General features: G+C 35.6%; 3 protein-coding genes across 6 annotated transcripts; 2 read left to right on the forward strand and 1 right to left on the reverse strand.

The window, feature by feature from the left end:
* Positions 1-1,780: 1,780 nt before the first annotated feature.
* Positions 1,781-15,029, forward strand: LOC121238796 (protein transport protein SEC31 homolog B-like). Of its 2 annotated transcripts, none has more exons than XM_041135825.1 (23): positions 1,781-2,430; positions 4,737-4,791; positions 4,938-5,060; positions 5,367-5,463; positions 5,538-5,574; positions 5,701-5,806; positions 5,923-5,980; positions 7,073-7,170; positions 7,288-7,407; positions 7,785-7,827; positions 8,398-8,519; positions 8,591-8,718; positions 8,828-9,386; positions 9,502-9,606; positions 10,268-10,453; positions 10,537-10,750; positions 12,096-12,208; positions 12,339-12,494; positions 12,845-12,970; positions 13,051-13,333; positions 14,159-14,397; positions 14,505-14,612; positions 14,800-15,029. In XM_041135825.1, exons 1-22 carry the CDS (start codon positions 2,108-2,110, stop codon positions 14,598-14,600), a joined length of 3,387 nt encoding a protein of 1,128 aa, XP_040991759.1. In that variant the 5' UTR covers positions 1,781-2,107; the 3' UTR covers positions 14,601-14,612; positions 14,800-15,029. The 2 variants fall into 2 exon arrangements, with proteins under 2 accessions (XP_040991759.1, XP_040991760.1); XM_041135826.1 differs by having other exon boundaries at positions 9,514-9,606.
* LOC121239406 (acyl-CoA--sterol O-acyltransferase 1-like) lies at positions 14,706-17,442 on the forward strand. Its single transcript, XM_041136660.1, has 2 exons — positions 14,706-14,779; positions 16,106-17,442. The coding sequence occupies exons 1-2, from the start codon at positions 14,706-14,708 to the stop codon at positions 17,388-17,390; spliced, it is 1,359 nt and encodes a 452-aa protein (XP_040992594.1). The 3' UTR covers positions 17,391-17,442.
* An 803-nt stretch (positions 17,443-18,245) lies between these two features.
* LOC121239490 (pheophytinase, chloroplastic-like) lies at positions 18,246-22,546 on the reverse strand. 3 transcript variants are annotated; one of them, XR_005935306.1, is made up of 7 exons: positions 22,306-22,546; positions 21,309-22,079; positions 19,762-19,988; positions 19,265-19,456; positions 19,009-19,165; positions 18,734-18,834; positions 18,473-18,604 (listed from the first exon to the last, which is right to left on the reverse strand). XR_005935306.1 is itself a non-coding variant. In XM_041136745.1 (6 exons), the coding sequence occupies exons 2-6, from the start codon at positions 22,059-22,061 to the stop codon at positions 18,365-18,367; spliced, it is 1,569 nt and encodes a 522-aa protein (XP_040992679.1). In that variant the 5' UTR covers positions 22,062-22,078; positions 22,305-22,544; the 3' UTR covers positions 18,246-18,364. The 3 variants fall into 3 exon arrangements, 1 of the variants encoding a protein (XP_040992679.1); XR_005935305.1 differs by having other exon boundaries at positions 18,577-18,604; positions 18,734-18,875; XM_041136745.1 differs by lacking the exon at positions 18,734-18,834 and having other exon boundaries at positions 18,246-18,604; positions 21,309-22,078; positions 22,305-22,544.
* Positions 22,547-23,547: the final 1,001 nt, after the last annotated feature.

Here is a 23,547-nt window from a genome sequence, read left to right on the forward strand (position 1 = left end):
TGTTGTTTAGATCCTATGGACCAAACATACCGATCAAACTGGATCAGACCGGTCTGATCTGGTCCAATCCTTTTGGGGGTTCGGTCCAGTCTAGGGTGGGAAAACCCGAGCCGAAGGGATTTGGTTTGGTCCAAAAAAAACCATCCGAACCGACTGTACCAGACCAACTTCACCCCTATTTGGCTGCTAATTTTATTGAGTTCTATCTCTATTTCCAATAATTCTTGAAGTAGCTACGACCACCACAGCAAAGCCTGCAATGATACCCAGCTCCTAAAGCATTGGCATTGTGCCAAATTATATGACTTTTAATTACAACAGTATATTATACTCGATGGCCTTTGTGAGTAACGATACATACATAATACATTTCACGACATATATTTTAAAGTGAAAGTATTTTTATAAAGTGATATTACTTTTATAAGATATTTTACAAAAATAATTTTCATTTAAAAACATGGTTGTGTAATGTTTTAAAATGACTAACCCTCCCAATTGTATTCCAATTCCATGCAGACATTGTAATTGGAATAAAATGATATTGTAATTGGAATAAAATGATAGTGAAGATAAATATTTTAGTCTAAAAAAAGGTTCTAGAAAAGTAAACTCAAAACTGACTTAGGTTGTTATGACATGTTAAATTATAAAATAAATTTAACATATTATATGAAATAATGTCAATTTGTAAATTTATTTTTGTAGAACCTATTTGTAACTGTAGCACTTATCAATTAAAAAAATATAACAAACATGATTTTTAAGTCATTTTCAAACACAGTTTATTATCTTTCTGGAGATGATATTTTTGAAGTCTCAACAAAATGGTTGGATTTTTTCGTTTCGGCATAATACTTTATAATTAAAATTTTAAACTATATTTAAACTATACAGTTTATTATACATCTTCATTGAGTTTCGTTTTGGCTAATTTTAAACTATATTTTATTTCACACTATTATAATGATAATTTTATAATTTTTTTGAATTAGGCTGGCCTTTTCATAAATTTTAAATTTAGATAGGAGTCATTAATGGAATTTTAAAATTTAAAAAGATTTATATAATTTATTTTTTTAACTTTTAAATATATTCCTTCATTCTTTTTTTAATTTCATTATTTTAATAACTTATTGTTAATACAATAACTTTTAACTTTTTTAATAACTTTTAACTTATTGTTATTTTAACTTTTAATTTCATTATTATTAATACAATAATAATAATAATAATAAGAGTATTACTATATATATAATTTTTTTTTACAAAAATAAAGTTATAAACTGACATTTATGTAATATATTATAACTATTTCATAATGAAAATAACTTTACAATTTGATATGTCATATTAAATCATATTAATTTATGTATTTACTTTTGTAATGATCATCTAGCTAAATCATATTTCAAATAATAGTAATAACATAAGGGAAATTATGCTTGTAGCCTTTTGATGTATAAATTATACACACTCATTTTAAAAAAATAAATAAATCTAAAATTTATATAAAAAATTATTTTTTAATGAAAGATAAGATTTTACTTTTTTTATACATTTAGCATTACTTAATGACATAATCGAGCAGAAACATTTTACTAACGGTCACAAATTTAATTTAATTTTTAATTTTTAATTTTTTTTCTGGTTGCTAAATAGAAGAAATGAGTTTAGAAAATTGCACGACACATGTAATTCTCTTATTGGTTCTCTGACAGCAATGCACGAAGGCCTCGGCTACAACCCCCCTCCTCAATAAAAAAACCTTAGAAAAACTAAAAAATAAAACAAAAAACGACAATTACAAAAAAATCACACTAGCGATCACGAAGAGCCATAACTCTCTCTCGCAGAGGGTGAAGAAAGTGAGTCTCTTCACACACTCTCTCACTCGCGCGCGCGCGCGCGCACGCATAATCTCTCTCTCAGATCAGATCGGAACTTCCGAACCCCAACTTCTGAAGTTTTCGTCCAGTTTGTGTACACCTGATCCATTCTGTTCAATTCATTTCCCACTCAGTCTATAATACAGATCATATATACATAATATATTAGGTAGGAGTTTGAATTTGGATTAGTAGATTGGGGTCTGAATTTGAGAGAAATGACTTGTGTAAAAGGAGTGGGTAGATTGGCGTCGGTGGCGTTGGCGCCGGACTCGCCCTACATGGCGGCGGGGACGATGGCCGGGGCTGTGGATCTGTCTTTCAGCTCTTCCGCGAGCCTCGAGATCTTCAAGCTCGATTTCCAGTCCGAAGATTGGGAGCTTCCTCTTATCGGCGAGTCGCCGAGCTCCGAGCGCTTCAACCGCCTCTCCTGGGGCAAGGCCGCTGCCGGATCCGCTTCCGAGCAGTTCTCTCTCGGTCTCATCGCAGGTGGACTTGTTGACGGTACCATTGATGTCTGGAACCCCCTCGCTCTGATCCGGTAATTGTTTTGTTGATACTCTCTGATTTGCTTTGTGGAAGTTTTTGAGTTTAATTGAATTGGTTTGGGGGAGTTTGTTTTTGAAAGTGAAGCAGAAATATGTAATGCGCACGCATATTTCGTAAAGCGCATGCATTGTTTCGTAAAAATTTGGAAGATTTAATTGATGGCACCCAGTCAAATGATAGAATATCTGGTGTCGGATTGAATGGTATGCTAGGTGGGAGTTTTTTGACTTATCTCCGTTGAGGGGATTTCGGTTTCTATTTAATTGAAGTGTGGGGGTTTTTCTTTTTCATTTTTTCCCCCATTTGTTACCATTTTAAGGATTGGCGCACAAACCAAACCAAGCCATCTCATCTCTATTACAATTTTTTTAAACTCATATACAAAATATAATAAATAATTTAATTTTTTCAAATTTAAAAATAAAAATAATATTAAAAAATAATATTCTAATAATATTTTATTAACTTTCAACTTTGATCTCATCTCGTCTCATCTATATAATCAAATAATGCCTAATTCTTTTTTTTATTGGTAAACAAGATTTTAGTGGTTAAAGAGCGTTTCCTATGCGTGACCATTTTGAAATTGAAGCAGACTTTGTACTTCGGACGCATTAAATTGTACACGATCACCTGATGAAAAATTCATGTTTTTAACGGCCTTTCAAGGGTTTTTTTTTTTTTTTATTCTTCTTTTTAATATGGTGGTTGGCTGCTGGGACTTATGCATTCATGTGATTAAAATTTGTTCTTTGAGATTCATGTTCAGGTTTGGATTGGATTATTGGTAGTTTTGCAGCCAGAAATGGTTCTAACAAGTCTCTGGAACCTCTCTAGCTAATGAAACAAGTTCATTTAAGATGCGTTAGAAAGGATTTGAGAAGGAATCTGGAAGAAGATAGCATTTAGTGGAAGAGGGTGGATGTAATTTTCGGGTCTGTGATTTGAGTTATTAATGGATTTTGATTTAAAAATGAATTGTGATAACTGGTTGATATGAATTGAATTGTGACTGATGGATGTTTCTCAAATTTTTTACAAGGAAGATAAATTTGATTAATGATCAAAGAGGCACTATCCAAGTACACAGGGAGTAAGATACACCTCACTAAACAATATAAATTTCTCAGGTATATTTGATTTACATGAAATTGGAGGAAAAAAAATAAAAAATGCTTTTTAGCCCATGAGTACTTGAATGAAGGATTATTGTTGGTGGTGAATTTTACTTCATTCTGGTTAAAAATTTGGGTAAATACATTATTTCTTTCTAATGATAATTAATTTTTCATTGCATCACTCATAGGCGCTTGTATATGACCCGTGTATTTGGGCTTTTGCCTATTCTTATGATCAATAAAATTTTATTTACCGATTAAAAAAATGATAATTAATTTTTCATTACAACTTGTTTGGGAAGGAAAATGGATTTTTTTTTTTTTTTTTTTTTTTAGTTTCTTGATATGTGTTTTGGATAGAGACCATGTGCACTCTACTGGGGACAAATGTTATTTTGAAATTCCAGCGTTTGTTTTTTTGGTGTTTACCCAATTCTTATATTTCATTACTGAATTGAATTGGCTACCCATATCTTCTTATTTGCTCTATATACAGGATGAATCTTAATATTGGACGCTTCCGTTCCACATCTTTCTTTTTGAATTTTATGGTTTGGTGTTCTTTAGACTTGTATAATATGTCAATAGAAAGTGCTCCCCACACCAACCCCCCCCCCCCCCCCCCCCCCCCCTCCCTCCCCCGGTGTCTGTGTCCTTTGGTTCTCCTGATTGATTTTGTGTTAAGAGGATTTGGCAGTTGATGGTGATGGTAACTAAAGACTCCATGCTATTCAACAACTAGAGAGAAAAAAGGACTGAAAAAAATGGCTCAGATGAATCTTATCATGTTTTTGTTACTTTTTCTTCATGTATTTAAGTGTGAATCTACTCATCGGGAAAAAAAACCTTAACCTTGAATCAATATAGTCAATTTATATTATATCTTTTCTTTTTCTCCAGGGAGAAGACGGGCGAGTCTCACCCTTTTAGTAAGGGTTTTTAGCAAGTTATTAAAACAGATTATTGTTTATGTATTTCTTGCTTGAATTCCTGGTAGAAGATGTTTTCTTTTACTACTTTTCTTATCTTCCTTCTGTCTCTGTTAGGGCTTTTGTTATGAGTATGCTGATCTCTATGAGTTGGTGTCAATCAATTACTGCATAAGTGTGCTGTTTTGGATAGTTTTTCACTTCCTTCTACACATCATTGCCGAATTTGTTGTTTTTACCTTTTTCCTCAGTTCTGAAGCAAATCAAAATGCTCTTGTTGGACATCTCTCGCGGCATAGAGGACCAGTAAGTACTCTACTTTTGCATTATGTCAGCCTTCTATTTGTTGATGTTTGTTCATCCTCGGTCAGTTTTGATTGTTATCAAATTCATGCTATATTGAACTGATAAAAAAAGGTCATTCTATATTGGGCGTTTTCTTTTCAATTTAGGTACGTGGTCTTGAATTTAATGGTATTACCCCAAACCTGCTTGCATCTGGGGCTGACGATGGTGAAATTTGCATCTGGGATTTGGCAAACCCTGCAGAACCTTCTCATTTTCCACCCCTGCGGGTATGTAGTGCTACTTGTTACTCCTGTATATGAAGTCTTTTCTCAGTAGGTGATTTCCTGGGGCATGCTTATGTGTTCTCTCTCTCTCTCTCTCTCTCTCTCTCTCTTTTGTGGCGAAATTTAGGTTGGGTTGGGGGTGTAGCTTATAGGTATAAAAATTGGGAGGATTGCCTTTCCTTAAATGTATTTGGAAGTATAGAGACTTTGCTTGGCCCAATTATTTATTTTGGGACCAAGATCTGGACATATTTTGATTCCAGCCAACTATCTCTCTCTCTCTCTCTCACATCTTATATCTTTATGCAGGGTGGCAATCCTGCTGCGCAGGGAGAAATTTCGTTTTTATCTTGGAATAGTAAGGTTCAACATATATTGGCATCCACATCATATAGTGGGACAACTGGTGAGGAAGGAATATAGTTTTTGAATTATTTTTTCTATTTAATTTCTGTAATGTGTTCTATTTTTTCTGTCTAGTGGTTTGGGACCTAAAGAAGCAAAAACAAGTTATAAGGTAATCTTTTTGCTACTGATGCATGTATTCTCTGTGTGTGCATGCTGTTTTGTAAAAGTTCCAGGCTGATACAATTTCTCAAAATGATCTTTTTAAACACCTCACATGACCTCTGTCTACTTACAGCTTTTCAGACTCGGTTAGAAGGCGATGCTCTGTTTTGCAGTGGAATCCTGATTTTGCAACTCATCTTGTTGTTGCATCGGATGAAGATACTTCACCCTCTGTGAGGGTATTGTGTTTGCGACTGATGTTGACTTTACTTAGGCTTAAATGTCTTTTGAGGTTATGTAATTAGAAAAATGTAGCGTTTTATTCATTAGTTTAATGTGATGTTTGTCCAAGCAGCTGTGGGATGTGCGAAATGTAATGTCACCACTTAAAGAGTTCACGGGACATACTAAAGGTAATGATAATTGTATGATGACATTTTTTTTTTTTTTTAATTTCCTTATGTTTTATCAGTTTCCTTTCAGGTAAATGCTGTTTTGGGCTATCATTAGCTATGCATTTGTTGTCAAAATTTTGTTTCTATCCCCACCATACCACTATATGGTCTAAAATTATCCAATTTGACTGGACAGCAATTGCTGGTTAATAGTGCTATGCTTCTTATTGGAACTTTTTGCCATTTATATATTTAATTGGTGGGAAATTATTTTAGTTTTCCTTAATGATGATCTTTTGATGCAACAAGTAGTATGGCAGCCCACAAATTGCAGAATGCGGAAGATGGTTCTTATTTCTCTTGTCTAATGTGGTGTATTTGGAGGGAAATGAATGATAGGATTTTTGAAGATTGAGAGCAGATGATTGAGGAGTGTAGAATTTCCTTTTCAATACTTCGTTCTTTTGGGTTACTTTTATAGATTTTAATAGGCTGAGCATCGATGATTTTCTTATTTCTAATCAACTGTTCCTCATGTATACTTTGTGTAACTGGGCTATAGTTTTCTTATATCTTTTCATACTTCTAACTAAGGAGTTACATCAGGCATAACCTGAACCTAACCTCTATATGTGCACATTTGTGCGTGTACACACACAGATTATCAATGAGTGCAGTAGCTATGTATGCATGATTAAGTGGGAACTTCCCAAAGAAATCGACTCCATCACAAAAGGATCGACGTTCTCCAAGCAAGAGTTTGATCCTTATGATTAATATTGTTTGATGCTTATGACAATTGACCTGGTTTCATTTTTAAATGATGTCATAAAGTTTAATAATTTTTTAAATTTTGAATCCTTATTAATTGTTGCTTGATTGTATATGTCACTAAATGCCACATTTCTAGACTGTAATGCCTTATACTTTGCTTTATAATCCCTTACATGTATGTAAAGGTTTGAACTCCTATCTGTTTTTCTGGTTGCTACTGATTGGAGCAATAGTTATGCTTTTAATGCTACACATTGTTCTAGCTATGCTGTTCCTATACTTCCCTACATCCAGTTGTAACAGTCATCATATTTTGTCATGCATGTACTGCACTAGGTATAATTGCAATGGCGTGGTGTCCTGTTGACAGTTCCTATTTGATTACTTGTGCCAAAGATAATCGAACTATTTGCTGGGACACTGTTTCTGGAGAGGTATGAACTCTGGCATTTCTTACCATGGTCCTGCAATTTTATAATGAATTCTATTGAATTATGATTTTCTCCTGGGTTGTGACATGTTGATGCTTCTTCATATATATTTTGACTCAGATTGTCTGTGAATTGCCTGCTGGCACCAACTGGAATTTTGATGTACACTGGTATCCAAAGATACCTGGGGTCATATCAGCATCTTCATTTGATGGAAAAGTTGGCTTTTATAACATTGAGGTATCTACCTTTTTCTTCATGGATCTATGCAAATGGTTTTGCTTTATTTTAGTCTCAGGGCTACTTATGTCAAGTTGGCAACAATTTAATAGAAGCAATTGACTGGAGAAAGCGACACTTTTTATTTATTTATGTTATTTAACATTTTTTTATGATCTGGCTTGGGCATGTGGAATATAGTTCCCTATGAAAATCTGATCTTGAAATTACTAAAAAGGACCAAGATGGTTTTTTGCTTTTATTTGTGTTTTCTTTGTATGTTCTTTTGTTGGCTTTTCCACCCTGGTAGAGCTGGTTGACTCTTTCATATAATGGCCTAGCTTGAAATCATCATTTGTTGCCATCTGTATTCATTGATTTTACGTACTCTTTTATAGGGTTGCAGTCGGCATGGTGTTGGCGAGAGTGAGGTTGGTACAGGTAATATATTTCTTACCGATTTAAGTATCATGAACTATTTCATCAAATTATGCATAATGGTTGATAGTGCACTGTATCTGTGGCACACCACAACTTGTTGGCATGTCAGCTTCTTTCTTAAAAGGTTTGGGGGTACAAGACATGGATTTTTTTCTCTGATATGTTAGATCAGTTGGTTATGAAATAAGCAGATTAGAGGCTGTGTATTTTGTCTTTGGTTTTTGTGCCTTGAACTCAGTTATTGAACCTTTCTCGAAATGGTAGGTTTAAGTTGACAAGAAAGGAATATGACAATTTATGAATTCTGATTTTTTTTTTGTTTTGGAATTTTAAAAGTGTAATTGTTGCAGAAATGATAGTTAGTTGGTGAAGAGTGAATTCATATAGAGAAGAAAAGAAATTATGCATCCTAAGCAGTAATTGATGGATTTATGCATGCAAATAAACACTTCGTCCTACCCCTAACCACCCCCTAAACCCTTTCTTGTTATATGTTTTCTGTAATCGATTCCATTGCCTGTGAAATTCAGTATCCTAGTTACCTTTTATCCATCCATGTCTTCTATGCAGCTCCTCTGAGGGCTCCAAAATGGTGTAAACGTCCTGTTGGTGCGTCTTTTGGCTTTGGTGGCAAGCTTATGTGGTTTTGCCCTAGGCCCTCTCTGGCAGGTGTGCCAGCTGGTGGTTCAGAGGTATCTTTATTGATGAGTGTCTTTGTTCTGTTAGGATAAATTTGTTTGTTCATTTTTCCCACTTTGTACAGGTTTATGTGCACAACTTAGTAACTGAAGACAGTTTGGTTAGTCGATCATCTAAGTTTGAAACTGCAATACAAAATGGGGAAAGGCCTTCGCTGAGGGTACTATGCGATAAAAAATTACTAGAATCTGAGTATGTTATCATTACTGAGGAATGGATTATTTTCGTCTTTTTTTTTCTGTCATGAGAAGTTGGCCCATCACTTGTGCATATCTTGATTCCTTTTGAGTTGTTTTAACAGAGCAGAGGATGACCGTGAAACATGGAGCTTCTTGAAGGTTATGTTTGAAGATGATGGGACAGCAAGAACAAATCTGCTTGCCCACCTAGGTTTCAGTGCACCTACTAACGAAAAAGAGTGTGTTCAAGATGCTCTTTCCCAGGAAGTAAATGCACTTGGACTTGAGGATACAGTAGCTGAGAAGGTTGGATCTGTGGGTGATAGAGAAGCAACTATTTTCCTTACTGATAATGGTGAAGATTTCTTTAACAATCTCCCTAGCCCCAAGACTGATACACCATTGTCCACCTCTCGCGGTAACTTTGCTATTGTGGATACTGCACATGATTCGAACCAGTTGCAACAGGAACCAGATGTATTTGAGGAGAGTGCTGACCAAGCATTTGATGATGGTGTCCAACGTGCGTTAATTGTTGGAGATTATAAGGGGGCAGCTGCACAGTGCATATCTGCAAATAAAATGGCTGATGCTTTAGTTATTGCTCACGTTGGTGGTGCATCCTTGTGGGAGAGCACTCGTGATCAATACTTTAGGATGAACCTTTCACCTTACCTAAAGGTAGTCCAACTATTCATCTTGAAGAGCTTTTTTCTTTAACTTCAATGAATGTATCAGTCTTGCTGATCTTTTATTTGTATTATATTTTTAAAGACTCTCTCATTATATGGGCCAGTTTCACTCTCAGGTTGTTTCTGCTATGGTGAACAATGATCTCCTGAGCATTGTCAATACCAGACCCCTGAAATTCTGGAAAGAAACGCTTGCTCTTCTCTGTAGTGTAAGTTTCATAACTCTTGATGAGGAAAATGTAATTTATTTTGAGATTGTAAGTTATTTTTTTTATGCGAGATTTGAATAAATTTTCATTAATATCCAAGTAAAGAAATAAGTTATCTTGCTCTTTTTGGGCCATCGTGATCTTCAGTGTTTTGCAGTTTTGATGTGCAGTTGGTGGATTAATAAATACTTGTTTTACTTATCAAAAAAAGTTTTGATGTGCATTTTACACTGCAGTTTTTCTGCCTTTTTCATGTTCATATTAGCCAGATCATATGTATATCCTTGCATGCCTGATGCCACTGCCCCCGCAGCTGCATTTAGTTGCATGAATTGGCAGAGTGACTCTTTTTGCAGTGGATTTTTGTGCCTTTTGCGCTTTTAGGAATTTTTTTATTACTTGTCGAAAAAAGTATGGCCCTTGAAACTACAAAATAACAAGTTTCTTTTCTGGATTTATTGTGGATGATATGACCAATTGACCTGATATTGGCTTCTGCGCCTTGGCCCAAAAAGTCAGACCAGCCAAATCCAACATTTTTTTTGTTAATTTTGGATGATAGCTATTGCTTAGTTTATGTGGAAGTATATGTATTGATCACGGAGTTATTGCATCTGGTACAATTGTTTTGCGCTTATCATTAACATTGTTCAATTAACAGTTTGCACAGAGAGAGGAGTGGACTATGCTCTGTGACGCACTTGCTTCAAAACTAATGAATGCTGGTAACACGTTGGCTGCTACTCTCTGTTACATATGTGCCGGAAATATTGATAAGACTGTGGAAATTTGGTCAAGGAGTCTTCAAACCGAGCATGAAGGGAAATCCTATGTCGATCTTCTTCAGGTTAATTTGGTACTTTGAGGGGTTCATTTAAACATGTATACTCTGGGCAGAAAGCTTATTTTTTTCTTTAATTATTTGATTAGGATTTGATGGAAAAGACTATTGTTCTTGCCTTGGCAACTGGGCAAAAGCAATTCAGTGCATCTTTGTATAAGCTTGTTGAGAAGTATGCTGAAATTTTAGCAAGCCAAGGGCTTTTAACAACAGCAATGGAGTACCTTAAACTTTTAGGCTCTGATGAATTGTCACCTGAGCTCGTGATCTTAAGAGATCGTATTGCATTCTCTACAGAACCTGGTATGAGCTTTTGGAATATCTTTGATGTAGTGTTTGAACCCCATTGGATGCAATATGAATTTTTTTGTTATTATTTTTTTTGTCATTTTTTATTTTCCATTTTGATTTGTAATTAAAATGGAAAATAACAAGGTAGTGCTAAATGGTATTCTTTCTCCAAATACTTGTGCAGATTAATTCAGGTGTAGCCAGAGTTTAGTTGTATCTGGCGGGGCTATCTGTTATTTCTTTTTCTTTTTTTTTTCTTCTTTTGTTGAATGAAACTTGTTCATGGTTTTTTCCTATACAAACTTGAGGATTTTGATTTATTTAACCATGGGCTTATCCTTCATTTTAAAATTGCATTCTACTGATTTCGGAATGTTCTTTAATTGTATCTATAGGTGACATTACTGTCATTGGTGCACAACAGTAATGCCCTACAAACTTGTTCTGAAACATTACAAAATGGCTGGAGCAATGCCCTAGTAGATTCTCTATTTTGGTGGTTTTAAGGGCTAGGGACAAGGTTCTTCCTCTCATGTAACCAATGGCCAACATCACCTTCTGATGGAACAAAGCAATACTAGTCTAAGTATCTGTCTGTTTGTTAGCTTTACTTTAGTGTTTTTATTGTGGGCCATTCGCTTTCTTGTGGTCATTTGCTGATCAATTGGTGAAGAAGAAATCCAAGACTTGGGCGTGGGAGAGTAGTATCAATGAGTAACCAACTAGGTTTTGGAAATCCTTTTAATTTTTTTGTGTACTTTGAACTATTTCTGTGGGGAGTGGTCATTACTGATACACAATTGCTTTTAAACTATGTGCTTGGAATAAGAGAAGGGAAATTAAACCGGAGATGTCTGGTTCCTTCCCCATTGCTTATGCTGACTGGTTTAACTTTTACCAAATTAAACCTAGCAATTTAATCTCTGCTCAGGCAAGATTGTTTTAAGCCACATGGTGTGTTTTGTATTGTTATCTCCAATTAATCTTGTATGACAATATCTTGAAATTAGTAGAATCACATTGTATTGACATTGACATTGACATGAAGTCGAACACCATATAAGAAATTTGATATGGTTTATTTATTATACCAGGAAATAATTCACCTAATAATTAGAACAATTCAGTTTCTGTCAAATCTTTTAAAGATGGATGATTTTTCTAGTTATTTTAAAACATCCAACGACCGGATGGTGATTTTTTTTTTTTAGAATCAAATATCACCAGATGGTGAACTTCTTTCTTATTAACTTACCAAAAAAGTGAACTTTCTTGATTAAGTTATTAGGTAATGGTCTTTTCTCTTTTGCCTCCCTATTTGGTTTCAGTTTATGAATTTCTTTTACGTCTGTTGCAGAGAAAGAAGCCACAGGTATGGCCTTTGAGAGCTCTCAAACACAAAGTGCAGCAATATATGGTGCTGATCAATCCAATTTTGGCTTGGTTGATTCCTCACAATCTTATCAACAGGTTTTCTATCCATGAATCTCTTTTTCTTTTGAGATGTGGTGGTTTCAGCTGCTGTCTAATTGCCAACTTTGTTTCGTTACTCCGAGGCTATTCTTATATGTGCATTTTTGCAATGATGTTTGCTGCTTAGGAAACAGCACCATTACAGATGCAGCCAAATGGTCCTAGCAATCCATATGGTGGAAATTATCAGCATCCTGCTAGCTCTCCATATGGAGGGGGATATGGTGCTCCTACCTCATATCAGCCACCAAACATATTCCTTCCATCCCAGACACCTTCCCAGGTACATTTGTGTTATAGGCTTGCTCTAGTACTACCTAATTTCATTTATATTTGATACATTGACTTTCATTGTAACTTAGCCCTGCTAGCATATTTTTATTTTTATTTTGTAGTATATTTATACTGCCCAAGTGTTACGTGAATCAATCATATTCACACCCTTATGGCTAGTAGTAATTGGCTTATGATCTTCTGAATTGAACTTGATCTCTCCATCACCTGTGTATTATGATCTGTATAGTTTGGTCATCAAACAACCGTAAGTTGCATATATTATCTAGAGATTTTATGTGTCGCTGACTCTCGTAATTTTTTGTGCTAGTTTTATGATTTTTTTTCCTTTTCCATTAGCCAAATTTTCAGGCACCTCCCGTCACCACCCAACCAGTTGCGAGGCCCTTTATTCCTGCAACTCCTGCTGCACTTAAAAATGTGGAGCAATATCACCAGCCCACATTGGGTTCTCAGCTTTATCCTGTATGTAGATTTACTTTTGATCTGTGTGTGTGCGCTTGGGTGCAGTGATAGATATTAAAAATTCTTTGCATGTGTTCCAGGGAACCACTAACCCTACTTATCAACCCATTCGACCTGGGACTGGTTCAGCTGTCCCTGTTACATCACAACCCAGTGCATTTCCTGGCCATAGAATGCCGCAGGTGGTAGCTCCCACCCCACCCCCAAGGGGATTTATTCCGGTTAATTCAGGGGTTGTTCAAAGACCTGGGATTGGTTCAATGCAACCACCCAGTCCTACTCAGGCAGCTTCTGCACAACCAACAGTTATGCCCGCAGCTCCACCACCCACAGTGCAAACAGTTGATACTTCAAATGTACCAGGTAGTTTTCTTATAAATATTATTTCACTTGATTTAATTAGGGTTCTCAAGACCTAATGTCTCTTGGCTTTTAATGGTTCTGTTTAGTCTTTGAGTTTTATATGAAGTCTACATTAACATATAGTTGATTCAAGACTTATCAAATGAAAATATAAAAGGAACAGCTGCAGCTACACTGAATTTGTCATGCATTGCATTGCTGATAAAAAAAATTATTATTCTCTGTGTTGAAGAGGTTCTGATGGGAAGTTGCCAATCTTCTGTCCATTACAAAGTTTGGTTTTGCAAATTTTTCTTACTCACATCTGAATCAAGGTTCATTCTGTGTAGAAAAAAAAATCCAGAAAATATGATGGTAATAAGCACTAGTTGTTTGTTTTTCCAAATTTATTCCATTTTGGTCTGTTTGTCTGGCAATTTCAGAGCTCTGGGTTTGAATATGTTCTTGGTTGAACTAATGATTTCTTATGCCTGGTTTGCGATGTGTTACCTACTGCAATGAAGAAATGAAAAGGAAGTTATAGAACAATGTTCTCATACACAGCCAATCTTGGAGTTTGGTCATTTTTGTTGACATAATGTCTGGTGACTAGTCAAATAACTTAAATAAATTGAAGCAAACAAGCATCTTGAATTTTTTTTTTTTTTTAACTTGTGGCATTTTAACGTTTTTTCTGCCTTCTGGCTATTGTTTAATATATCATATTTTAGTTTCATTTAATGTGTTGATGTTAGTTTCAAATAGGTTTTTACCCTATGCTGTTCTTACTCATTCACCTTGCCATTTGGTGCTAATGTCAACGCTTGCTTTGCTGAATTCCCCCAGTCCACCAAAAGCCTGTCATTGCAACATTGACAAGACTTTTCAACGAGACATCAGAAGCGCTAGGTGGTTCACGGGCAAATGCAACTAAGAAGCGGGAAATAGAAGACAATTCCAGGAAACTAGGTGCCTTGTTTGCAAAACTGAATAGTGGGGACATATCCAAAAATGCTGCTGAAAAGCTCGTTCAGCTCTGCCAGTCTTTGGACAATGGTGATTTCAGTACCGCACTTCAAATCCAGGTAAAGTTCTTTTTGATACATAACCTTGGTTTAAGTTGCAAAACTCACGATAATTAGTTATAATTAGTTAAACTTGTTTTTCCTTTTTTGGCTACTTCTTGGTTCAGGTATTACTTACAACCAGTGAGTGGGACGAGTGCAACTTCTGGCTAAATACACTAAAGCGAATGATCAAGACAAGACAGAATGTGAGATTGCACTAAACGAGGTTAATACTTCTTCCAGTATCCGATTCCTTGATAGGAAAATTTGCATTGAGCGAGTGGCCATCTTCTTGGAGCTACGAACTTCCTTCAATGTACTCAAGAATGGGTTCTCTGGAGTGCTATTTTTTGGAAGCCGTTAGTGGAGATAGTTCTCTGGACTGTGATGGACGGGTGCTGTTTGTTTCTCACTTATATCTAGTATCGAGAGAGTGGTTTTTTTTTTTTTTTTTTTTTCGCCCTTGAATTCTAAAATTCATAGATGTTTTACCTTTTCTTTTTGGATGTTTTTCAGTTTTTAGTGAGCTGCTGGAAGTTGTTTTCTTTGTTATATAATCTCAATTTTCTTTTCTGGCCTCGAAACTGTACCATCCTTGTGATTTTATCATTAATATAAACATGAAGTTTTGAATAATATAACAAGATTCGTTTAGATTAGTGGCATGTGAATGCCCTCGTAATGTTTACTATCTGTTATTTCCTACTTACTCTGTCTTATCTGACAAATACCCCTTCTTTTTTTCCCTCAGTTCTTTTCCTTCTTGATGGCGAGGTTTATTTTCTGCAAGGCATCGGTCTACCTTCTACCTTCCAACTGGACAAAGAAACACATGGCCCTCGTGTGCATCACCTCCCATTAGAGGGACAACGACAGATATTCCACAGCCACAAGTTCTAAAATTAAACTTTAATTTGCCTCTAATTATAAGCTAGGTCATCTATAAATTTAATATCAATCATCTATTGAAAATGTGAGAAGTAAGTTTCTTTTTCTCTCTCTCTCTCTTTTTTTTTTTTAATAATTTGCTTTGAAAAATGATAACATACAACACTTTTTACAATTTTTTGTATAACTATATTTTAAATGAGGGACACTTTTTATAAAGCAACTTATAAAAATAACATTACTTTACATAAAATATCTTCATTTTAAAACATTATTATATAAAAAATTATAAAAATAGTTGTACATGTATTATTAGTCTTTTCTAACTCGAGTTAGCATCTAGGCAGGTTGAATCTCATTCCTTCTGTTAACGAAGGTCCGTCATCTTTTGTTTTAAAATTCTTAATTGCTTTCTTTAATCGAGTTTTTGTTTTTGTCGAGAATTTTTTTTATTTTTAAATTATTTTGTAAACGCGTGGCTACGTCGGTATTTTCAAATGCTTAGTTTTGTATTTAACCCATAATACAACCCACGTATAAAAAAGCTAATACAATTATTTCTTTCATATCTCCGCCTTCAACATTTCTGTACGTTGAAATCACTTTATGTAATATAGGAAAGGAAAATAAAAAGGCTATTCCGCCGTCTCAAACATATTACTCTGCCACTATTTAGAATCATTCGGATCACACATGGCATGAGCCAAACCACTCACACCGAAGCTCCCGAATTTGAAATACTTACAAGAGAAAGCTGATGAGAGAGAGAGAGAGGGGTAGATGGGCGTCTGATTAAAAGAAGTAAAAAATAAAATGTGTGTAGTGTGCAACGGAACAGTTGCGGATGCATAGCAACTCTCGGAAAGGAAATCCTGCTCTTGCTGGATCACAGAATCAGATTTTCGCCTCTGAAGTGCAGAGATCAAAAGGCAAACGCAAAGAAAGATCGAAAAGAAAAAATGGAGGGCGAAATAAACAACTTCATAAAGGTATGGTTCTCAGTCTTCGCAAGCCTTTCCTACTGCTATGCAATTAGTAAAGTAGTCTCCAAAGGTCCTACAAGACTCCTTTGTGTACTTCCAATCGTCTGCTTCTTCATCTTCCTTCCCCTCAATCTCCATTCCATTCATCTTGGAGGCACAACTGCATTTTTCATTGGCTGGCTTGCCAATTTCAAGCTCCTACTGTTTGCTTTTGGTAAAGGCCCCCTCTGTTCTGACGACTCCATCCCTCTGGGACGCTTTGTGGCTGTGGGCTGCTTTCCCATCCAACAAAACATACCTTCAAAACCATTAATGGAGAAACCCACAAACAGTACCCCAAACAAAACAAACCCTTCACCAACATTAATGTCACATCTAAATGGCCACCACAAAGAACACCCCATTTCCAATAAGTCAAGAGTTGACCAAAGATTCCCTGTAGGGTATGCAGTAATGGGTTTGCTTTTGGCCCTTCTGGTACGTGTCTATGACTATAGTGAGCATATCCATCCAAAGGTCATATTGCTTCTATATTGCTTGCACATATACCTTTTCCTTGAAGTCATCCTAGCCATGGTTGCAGCCCTGGCTCGAGCCCTACTAGGAGTGGAGCTAGAGCCACAGTTCAATCAGCCATACCTCACCTCCTCACTGCAAGACTTCTGGGGCAGGAGGTGGAACCTCATGGTCACCAACATCCTACGCATCACTGTATACGGTCCCACCCGCCATGCCGCCACCCGTGTCATCGGGCACAAGTACTTGGCCCATATTCTGGCCGTATTCGCCACATTCGTGGTGTCAGGGCTCATGCACGAGCTCGTGTTTTACTACCTAGGGCGCTTGAGGCCAACGTGGGAGATCACCTTGTTCTTCATCCTCCACGGTTGTTGTTTGACAGTCGAGATTCTCTTGAAGACATGTTTCTCAGGCAGGTGGCGGATGCCTCGGCTGATCTCGGGGCCCCTGACAATTGGATTCGTGATAGTCACCAGCTTTTGGCTGTTCTTTCCACAGTTCCTCCGGTTTAAGGCTGATAAGAGAGCATTTCGAGAATATGCTGCATTGGGCGAATTCGTGAACAACGTCACTAGCAGAATCCGATCGACCTCCGAGTTTCCAAAAATGAATTCAAGGTGAAAGTAGTCTCTGTGTAGTGTGTAATATCGCGCTTCGCTTTACATTTAGCAGGAAAATGTTCTTACCATACACGAAAAATATATTTATTTAGTTATATTCACAAGGCCATATTGCCTCTCATATATAATATGACAAAATTACGTCCAACGGAATATGTGAAAAGACATTCGTAATAGATATAATCCGTATTAAGATAATTAAATACAAGTAGGTTATTCCGAGGGATATGCTAAAAAGGCGAGCCAGCAGACTGGGTTGATAAGAAGAGAGAAGATAAGAAAAAATAGTTCCACAGAGAGAGAGAGAGAGAGAGAGAGAGAGAGAAGTTCGTTAAGGTCAAGTAGCTATAGAATGCTAGGCTTGTCGGTTGTATTAAAAAAGTTTACAAACGCAAATCAGATTTGTTTATTTATATGGACAGTCTGTCCACGCACCTAGTTGGAACTTAGCTTGCATGTTAGTATCATTATAATTATTTTTTTCAATAATATATATATATATATATATATAGATCGATATTGGTGCATCTAAAGAGTACTGAATTTTGTTTCCTGTGACATATCCAATGCATATCTAATATATTTTAAAAGAAAAAATTTATTCATCATCTCAACTCTCATTATCCTATTATATGGCATTAGATGATAGGTTTATAAGTGAAATATAATAAATAATTTCTAATCACCTAATGCCACATCATAGAATAGTGAGAGGATGATGGACGTTGGGATGATAAGTAGCATTACTCATTTTAAAAACTATCATACTATATTAAGGAAGAATACCATACCGTGAGAACAATCACAACACGCGAGACACGCAAATGGCAATATCTAGGCTTTTGGGGGAATGAAGTTTTGAGGTGTAAAGAATATGGAATTATATAAATTTAAGAAAACAATATACGAAAAATATGCTACATTTCCATCTTTATATTCACGGAAGGCAAAGTTGGTGGGAGGCAGTGTCAAGTGTCAAGATTTGATATCCGACTTTCCAGAGTGGGAACTCATATAAGATCTTATTCTGTTCCAGACTGAGAACCTGGATCCAAAGAAATGCACCCTCACTGCTTTTCTGGATCCATCTCTCACAAATTCCAACTCCCTGGCTATGCTATTCTGGATACTTTCTCCATCCTCAAGCAGAGGTAATGCAACTGAACCCTGGGTCTCTATGTTTCTGATCCATCCTCGTAATAAATAATTCACAACCTGATAACAACAGTGACCACTTTAAGCATCCATAAAAGAAAAAGGACAATATAAACATATTACGGCCTTTGAAGGAAGTTAAACCCAATTGAAACCTTCATTTTGATTGCTAATCTAATCAGTTTTTGCCCTGTAAGTTTTGTTCTTTCCACGAGAACTGGCCAAACTCGGACGTTCTCTGTTTCACTCATACATGCAGATGCAGGTTAAGCTGAACGTGTAGCTATCTCCTACACTTCAAGCAAATATCATCACAGCCTTTTGATGTAAGCTGCTCCATTTGATTTTGATTATAAAAGTTATGCAAGTGGCTCATAGTCATAGTTATTGAAGTTTTTCAACAAATGCATGTTGCAACAGAAAATGAAAGAAAATCCTTAACTAATCAGTAACAAGCTATATACCTCAGGAACTTCATCATGAGGGCAGTGACCAGCTGGGCTGATCTCATAATATGGAGCTTCAGGCACCTGTCGTTTCACCTGTAGGCCCCAAACAGGTTTCACCCAGGGGTCTTCTTTTCCATACAAGAGGCACATTGGTACATTGTTCATTTGACATCTACAAATAAAGATGAATTGGAATCCTTAACTTGGACCAAAAGAAAGGAAAAAAGCCATAAGAAAAATTTGTAGCAGTTTGAATGTGTGCACTATTCACCTAGTTAAAGCTTCCCTAAAAGATAACTGTCCCCGAGGAGCAAACATAATTGAGGCAAATGATGCAGCCGCAGCTGGATGCCGTGCCGTCTCAAGTATATGAGAAAACACCTTGTCAACCTTGGTTGAATGGTCTGCATAAACTTGCTTAAGTATCTCTGCAATACTTCCAGGATCACTAATTTTTTGCCAGCTGAAATTAGATAATATAATTTGAATACTATTCCCCAAGAGAAAGTAATTGAAGCAGCTTTATTCTCGTAAAACAAGGACCTAACCACGTCAAGAACGTCCTAACAGCTCAATCTCAAAACTATTTTTAAACATCCAACTTTTGTCAAGAATTTTCTGTTTTTTTTTTTTTTTTTTTTTTTTTTTGATAAGGAGAAGTCATTCCCATTGGTTTAAGATGCAACACTTGTTTACAAAGGGACTTCGAAATATGGTACATATTCCAAAAACACACACCATCTGATCTAATTGAGCTCTTAAACTTACATGAATTCTGTGAGCTTTCTCACACTGGTAGGCAGAGGAAATGTTCCAGCCCATGGAAATAATTTTGCTAGTCTAGGAGATCTTATGGGGTTAGGAAGAAATCCCCAAAAAGGAGTTGCATTAAGCAACGTAACACCTTTCACCAAATGAGGATTGCCTGCCGCAAAGTATAGAGCCACAAATCCTCCTAGTGAGTTCCCAACGACATAGACTGGTTCACCAATGACCTGAAAAAAATCATCGATTTAATCTCCTTGGTTATAAACTAACTCGAACCTATTATTGAAACTTAGCAGACCAAGTTGCTAACATATCAAAGATCCTAAAGCTACATTAGCTGAAATAGGTCATTGATAGATTGTACAAAAGATGATAATAATGAAAAGATGATAACCAGACTCCTGTATGGCTATCAAAAGATGATAACAATGAAATAGGTCATTGATAGATCGTACAGGATGTCACGGTCTCAATGCAGTACGAAACATTTAAAACAGTTCACTGCATTCACAAAAACAATATAAATATTAGCAAATTACTAAGAAAAATAATTAATCAATTTCTGTATCTTTACATCTATTAATGAGATTCAGCCTAAAGAACAAATTCTGTAGAAGAACCCAATGTCCAAGGATAATATCTCTGTTGCATTAAGAGCAAAAATGAAAATTAGAACAAAAATTAGCGCCAATTAACTTTCCATATGTTTCATAAAGTTAACAAAAATGAAACATCATCCCTTTAACTTCCCATATATCCATTAAATTAGAACAGCTTTTATTCCTTTTCAAATTTGAATCCACCTTTCTAGGTTCATCTAAGGGCATAAAAATGAGTGTCACTTGTAAACTTTCATTTATTGTAGAATGAAGGGTACCTATGTTAAGAGCCTCTGGTTTACCTTTTCTTGATAAGTAAGAACCTCTGATTTACTGCGGCATGAATACATAAATAACATATCAAAATGTGCCAACAATTTCCCATTTATCAACATGGGACCACCTAATACTAAAACTACATAAAAAGCGAGATTTCAAAGGTTCTAGTTAGCAACAATAATGGGTATCACAAGTCCACAAACTATCATTTTTTGCTTCTACAAAGGTCTACAATCCATAAAATGAACCATGCCAATTCACTATGTTGAGAACGTGAATTATATATACTATTTCAGGGGATAATCATGGTGAACTAACCAACAACTTTAGTCTATATGAACTCTGTCATGAACCAAAGGTATAATTTAGGTCAGATGCATTGGAAAAAGAATGAACATCAAACAAACTTAATTGCTCCAATTAAACGGTGTTTAGTGCCTATTTAGTACAGCATCAAGAAGTAAAGAGATAGGAAGGAAACTTGGAGCACAGAAACTCATTAAGTAGAAATCCCTTCAAGTGGTCCCACCACATAATGCATGCCAACTCAAGTGTATAAGCAAAATATAGTAGATAGGAGTGTGCAATTAAAAGGAGTATGTCAAAATAATTACCATGCATTACCGTTGCAGAATGGAAGAAAAGCAAAATTGAAGCACCGTTGGGTACCTGTTCAATAAAATATCGAACTTGATCCTGCCATAAGTCAATAGAATAAACAAGATCACTTGCCCATGGTTTAGTTTCACCCCCAAACCCCCAGGCATAATCTTTCCTCTCTGGTGTATCTCCTTCATTAGAACAAGTAGTAGGATCTTCCAGAGGCAACGACTTGCCTTGCCCAAGAAAATCGATTGCCCAAACTCTAAAATCACGTCCTAAATCCTTCAGCTGTTTCTCGTAATGAAAAGAACCAACACCAAAACCAGGAAGAAAGAGCACTGGCGGGGAACTCAAATTTCCACACCCTGCTTTCTCATAATGTACATTGAGCTTGGGCTTCCATTCCCAGAAACAACTGCTGACTGGAGCACCAGATTCACCATTGGATTCATCTGGCAAGTCTGGAATTACAACTTTGTTCGCTGATTCCCCCCGTTCTGAAATATCTCTAGCATCCATTTCCCCACCGATCACATAACCATTGTAGCTTCCACTCAAGACTTTTGATTCAACATTTTTAAGACCTTGACGGATATTCCGTAATCTTAAACTGCCCGAGCGGCTGAGTTTCTTTAAGACAGACTGATCTAAATTGCAAAGTTTCAAAGATCCACATCTGGAATCGATTTTAGTGCACCAAAGTCTATGTTTTCTAAAGTTGGGGTTTGGCTGATGTGAATTTGAGCTTTTCAGAACCGATTCCTTTCGTAAATTTTCAACATAAGAGCATGGTGCATAATAGAATGAGAGAATTTCCATAGCCAATAAACTCTACCTGTAAGGACCACCCAAACAGACCCAACATCACTTTACAATAATAATAAACAAAAACTAAACAGAAATAACTCTAAGCAAACTGAACTTGCACTACACACAGAAGGGCTTCTGCGTTTACTGCTAAAAAGATCAAATTTAAATAAAAACCCCAATTACTAACTCTAATGAACAAGTCAGGCAGACCCACAATGAAGAAAAGAAAAACGAAGATTTTATATGCTACCTTTCAATTTGAAGAGAGAAGTGGCATTTAGAGTCCGATATTCAGTGAAATCTCAGAGTTCTCCCGGTATATAGGAGATTCTGACAAATCTAGAGAGCGCGAGAGTCTTGAAAGCTTCTTCCGCTTCTAAAAAAATCTAGTTCGACGCAAGTCAGTTTGGATTACGGAGTGCATGTTTTCTCTGCCAACCAAGGTTGCAAAAATCCGAATTAGGTTCGGAATCGGGTGACTCTATGAATTGGAGCCGGATAATTTTGAGTAGATTATTTTAATGTTGGATAAAAACATATTAAAAACTATATATAATAAAATTCAAGCATTTATATCATGAAAAATATAGCCATTCAAGCATATATAATGAAATTCAATAAACATGTCATTTATGTATTTAGTCTCAATTATAGACATTTTTTTGCCTTATATGCCAAAAAAATAAAGACAATTAAGTTATATAAGTACATGGAAAATGTAGTATTTTATACACAATTACAAATTTAATACAAAATATTCATTCATTTCCTAATTTTTTGTTTAACTACAAAAATAAAGAACTACATGTTTTATATTTCAGATTTTCTGCAATCCTTATTGAATATAATGATTAAAAAGTTAATATAAGCTTAGTTATATCATCTTTTTGTATAAGAGATTTAAAAAAAAGAAAAAAAAAACAACTGTTAAAAAATTTTAAAATAAATAAAGTTTTGAATCGATTTGAATGAATTCAAAATCGACTAGAATTAGTCTAAATTGATAGATTAAAAAATCTCATTAAAATCGATTCGATTTATAAGAGATTCAATCGGCTCCATGTCCAATCACATAACTACAAGTTAATGGCCACATTTACTACCAGTTAAAGAAAATAAAATCCGCTTTTGAAAATGAGCTGTACTTTAGTGACTTAGTCTTTATTTCAAAATACTTGTACATAGTTTGAAATTGTGTTGTCCAAAGGAAAATTTGTTTCATCAATCTATCTCATATATAGACGTGACAGATCGATGTTTCTATATATTAGACTTATTCACATAAAGTTGTGTGAAACTCAAAGGTGTTTGCTTCGGTTTTCTACTTTCATTATTTTTCTCTTTGAAATTGTAATTACTCAAGTATTCATTTATTGTATAAAATATTTACCAATTCACTCAACAAATTGGTTCATCGTTATACATTTAATTAATTTAATAATTAGGCAATAACATGAAATAAATAAAGTGTGTAACATCTATTTTGATTACGAAA

This window comes from Juglans microcarpa x Juglans regia, chromosome 7D, assembly GCF_004785595.1.
Source record: "Juglans microcarpa x Juglans regia isolate MS1-56 chromosome 7D, Jm3101_v1.0, whole genome shotgun sequence".
In the NCBI taxonomy this organism is placed as follows: domain Eukaryota; kingdom Viridiplantae; phylum Streptophyta; class Magnoliopsida; order Fagales; family Juglandaceae; genus Juglans; species Juglans microcarpa x Juglans regia.

Coding starts and splice junctions, on each gene's coding strand:
- LOC121238796 (XM_041135825.1), top strand. CDS start 2,108: ATGACTTGTGTAAAAGGAGTGGGTAGATTGGCGTCGGTGGCGTTGGCG. Junction 12,971..13,050: donor TGGGTTCTCAGCTTTATCCT/GTATGTAGATTT, acceptor CATGTGTTCCAG/GGAACCACTAACCCTACTTA. Junction 14,398..14,504: donor GTACCGCACTTCAAATCCAG/GTAAAGTTCTTT, acceptor TTCTTGGTTCAG/GTATTACTTACAACCAGTGA.
- LOC121239406 (XM_041136660.1), top strand. CDS start 14,706: ATGGGTTCTCTGGAGTGCTATTTTTTGGAAGCCGTTAGTGGAGATAGT. Junction 14,780..16,105: donor GACTGTGATGGACGGGTGCT/GTTTGTTTCTCA, acceptor GCAACGGAACAG/TTGCGGATGCATAGCAACTC.
- LOC121239490 (XM_041136745.1), bottom strand. CDS start 22,061: ATGGAAATTCTCTCATTCTATTATGCACCATGCTCTTATGTTGAAAAT. Junction 19,989..21,308: donor TTCGATATTTTATTGAACAG/GTACCCAACGGT, acceptor GATTTTTTTCAG/GTCATTGGTGAACCAGTCTA. Junction 19,457..19,761: donor AGAAAGCTCACAGAATTCAT/GTAAGTTTAAGA, acceptor ATCTAATTTCAG/CTGGCAAAAAATTAGTGATC.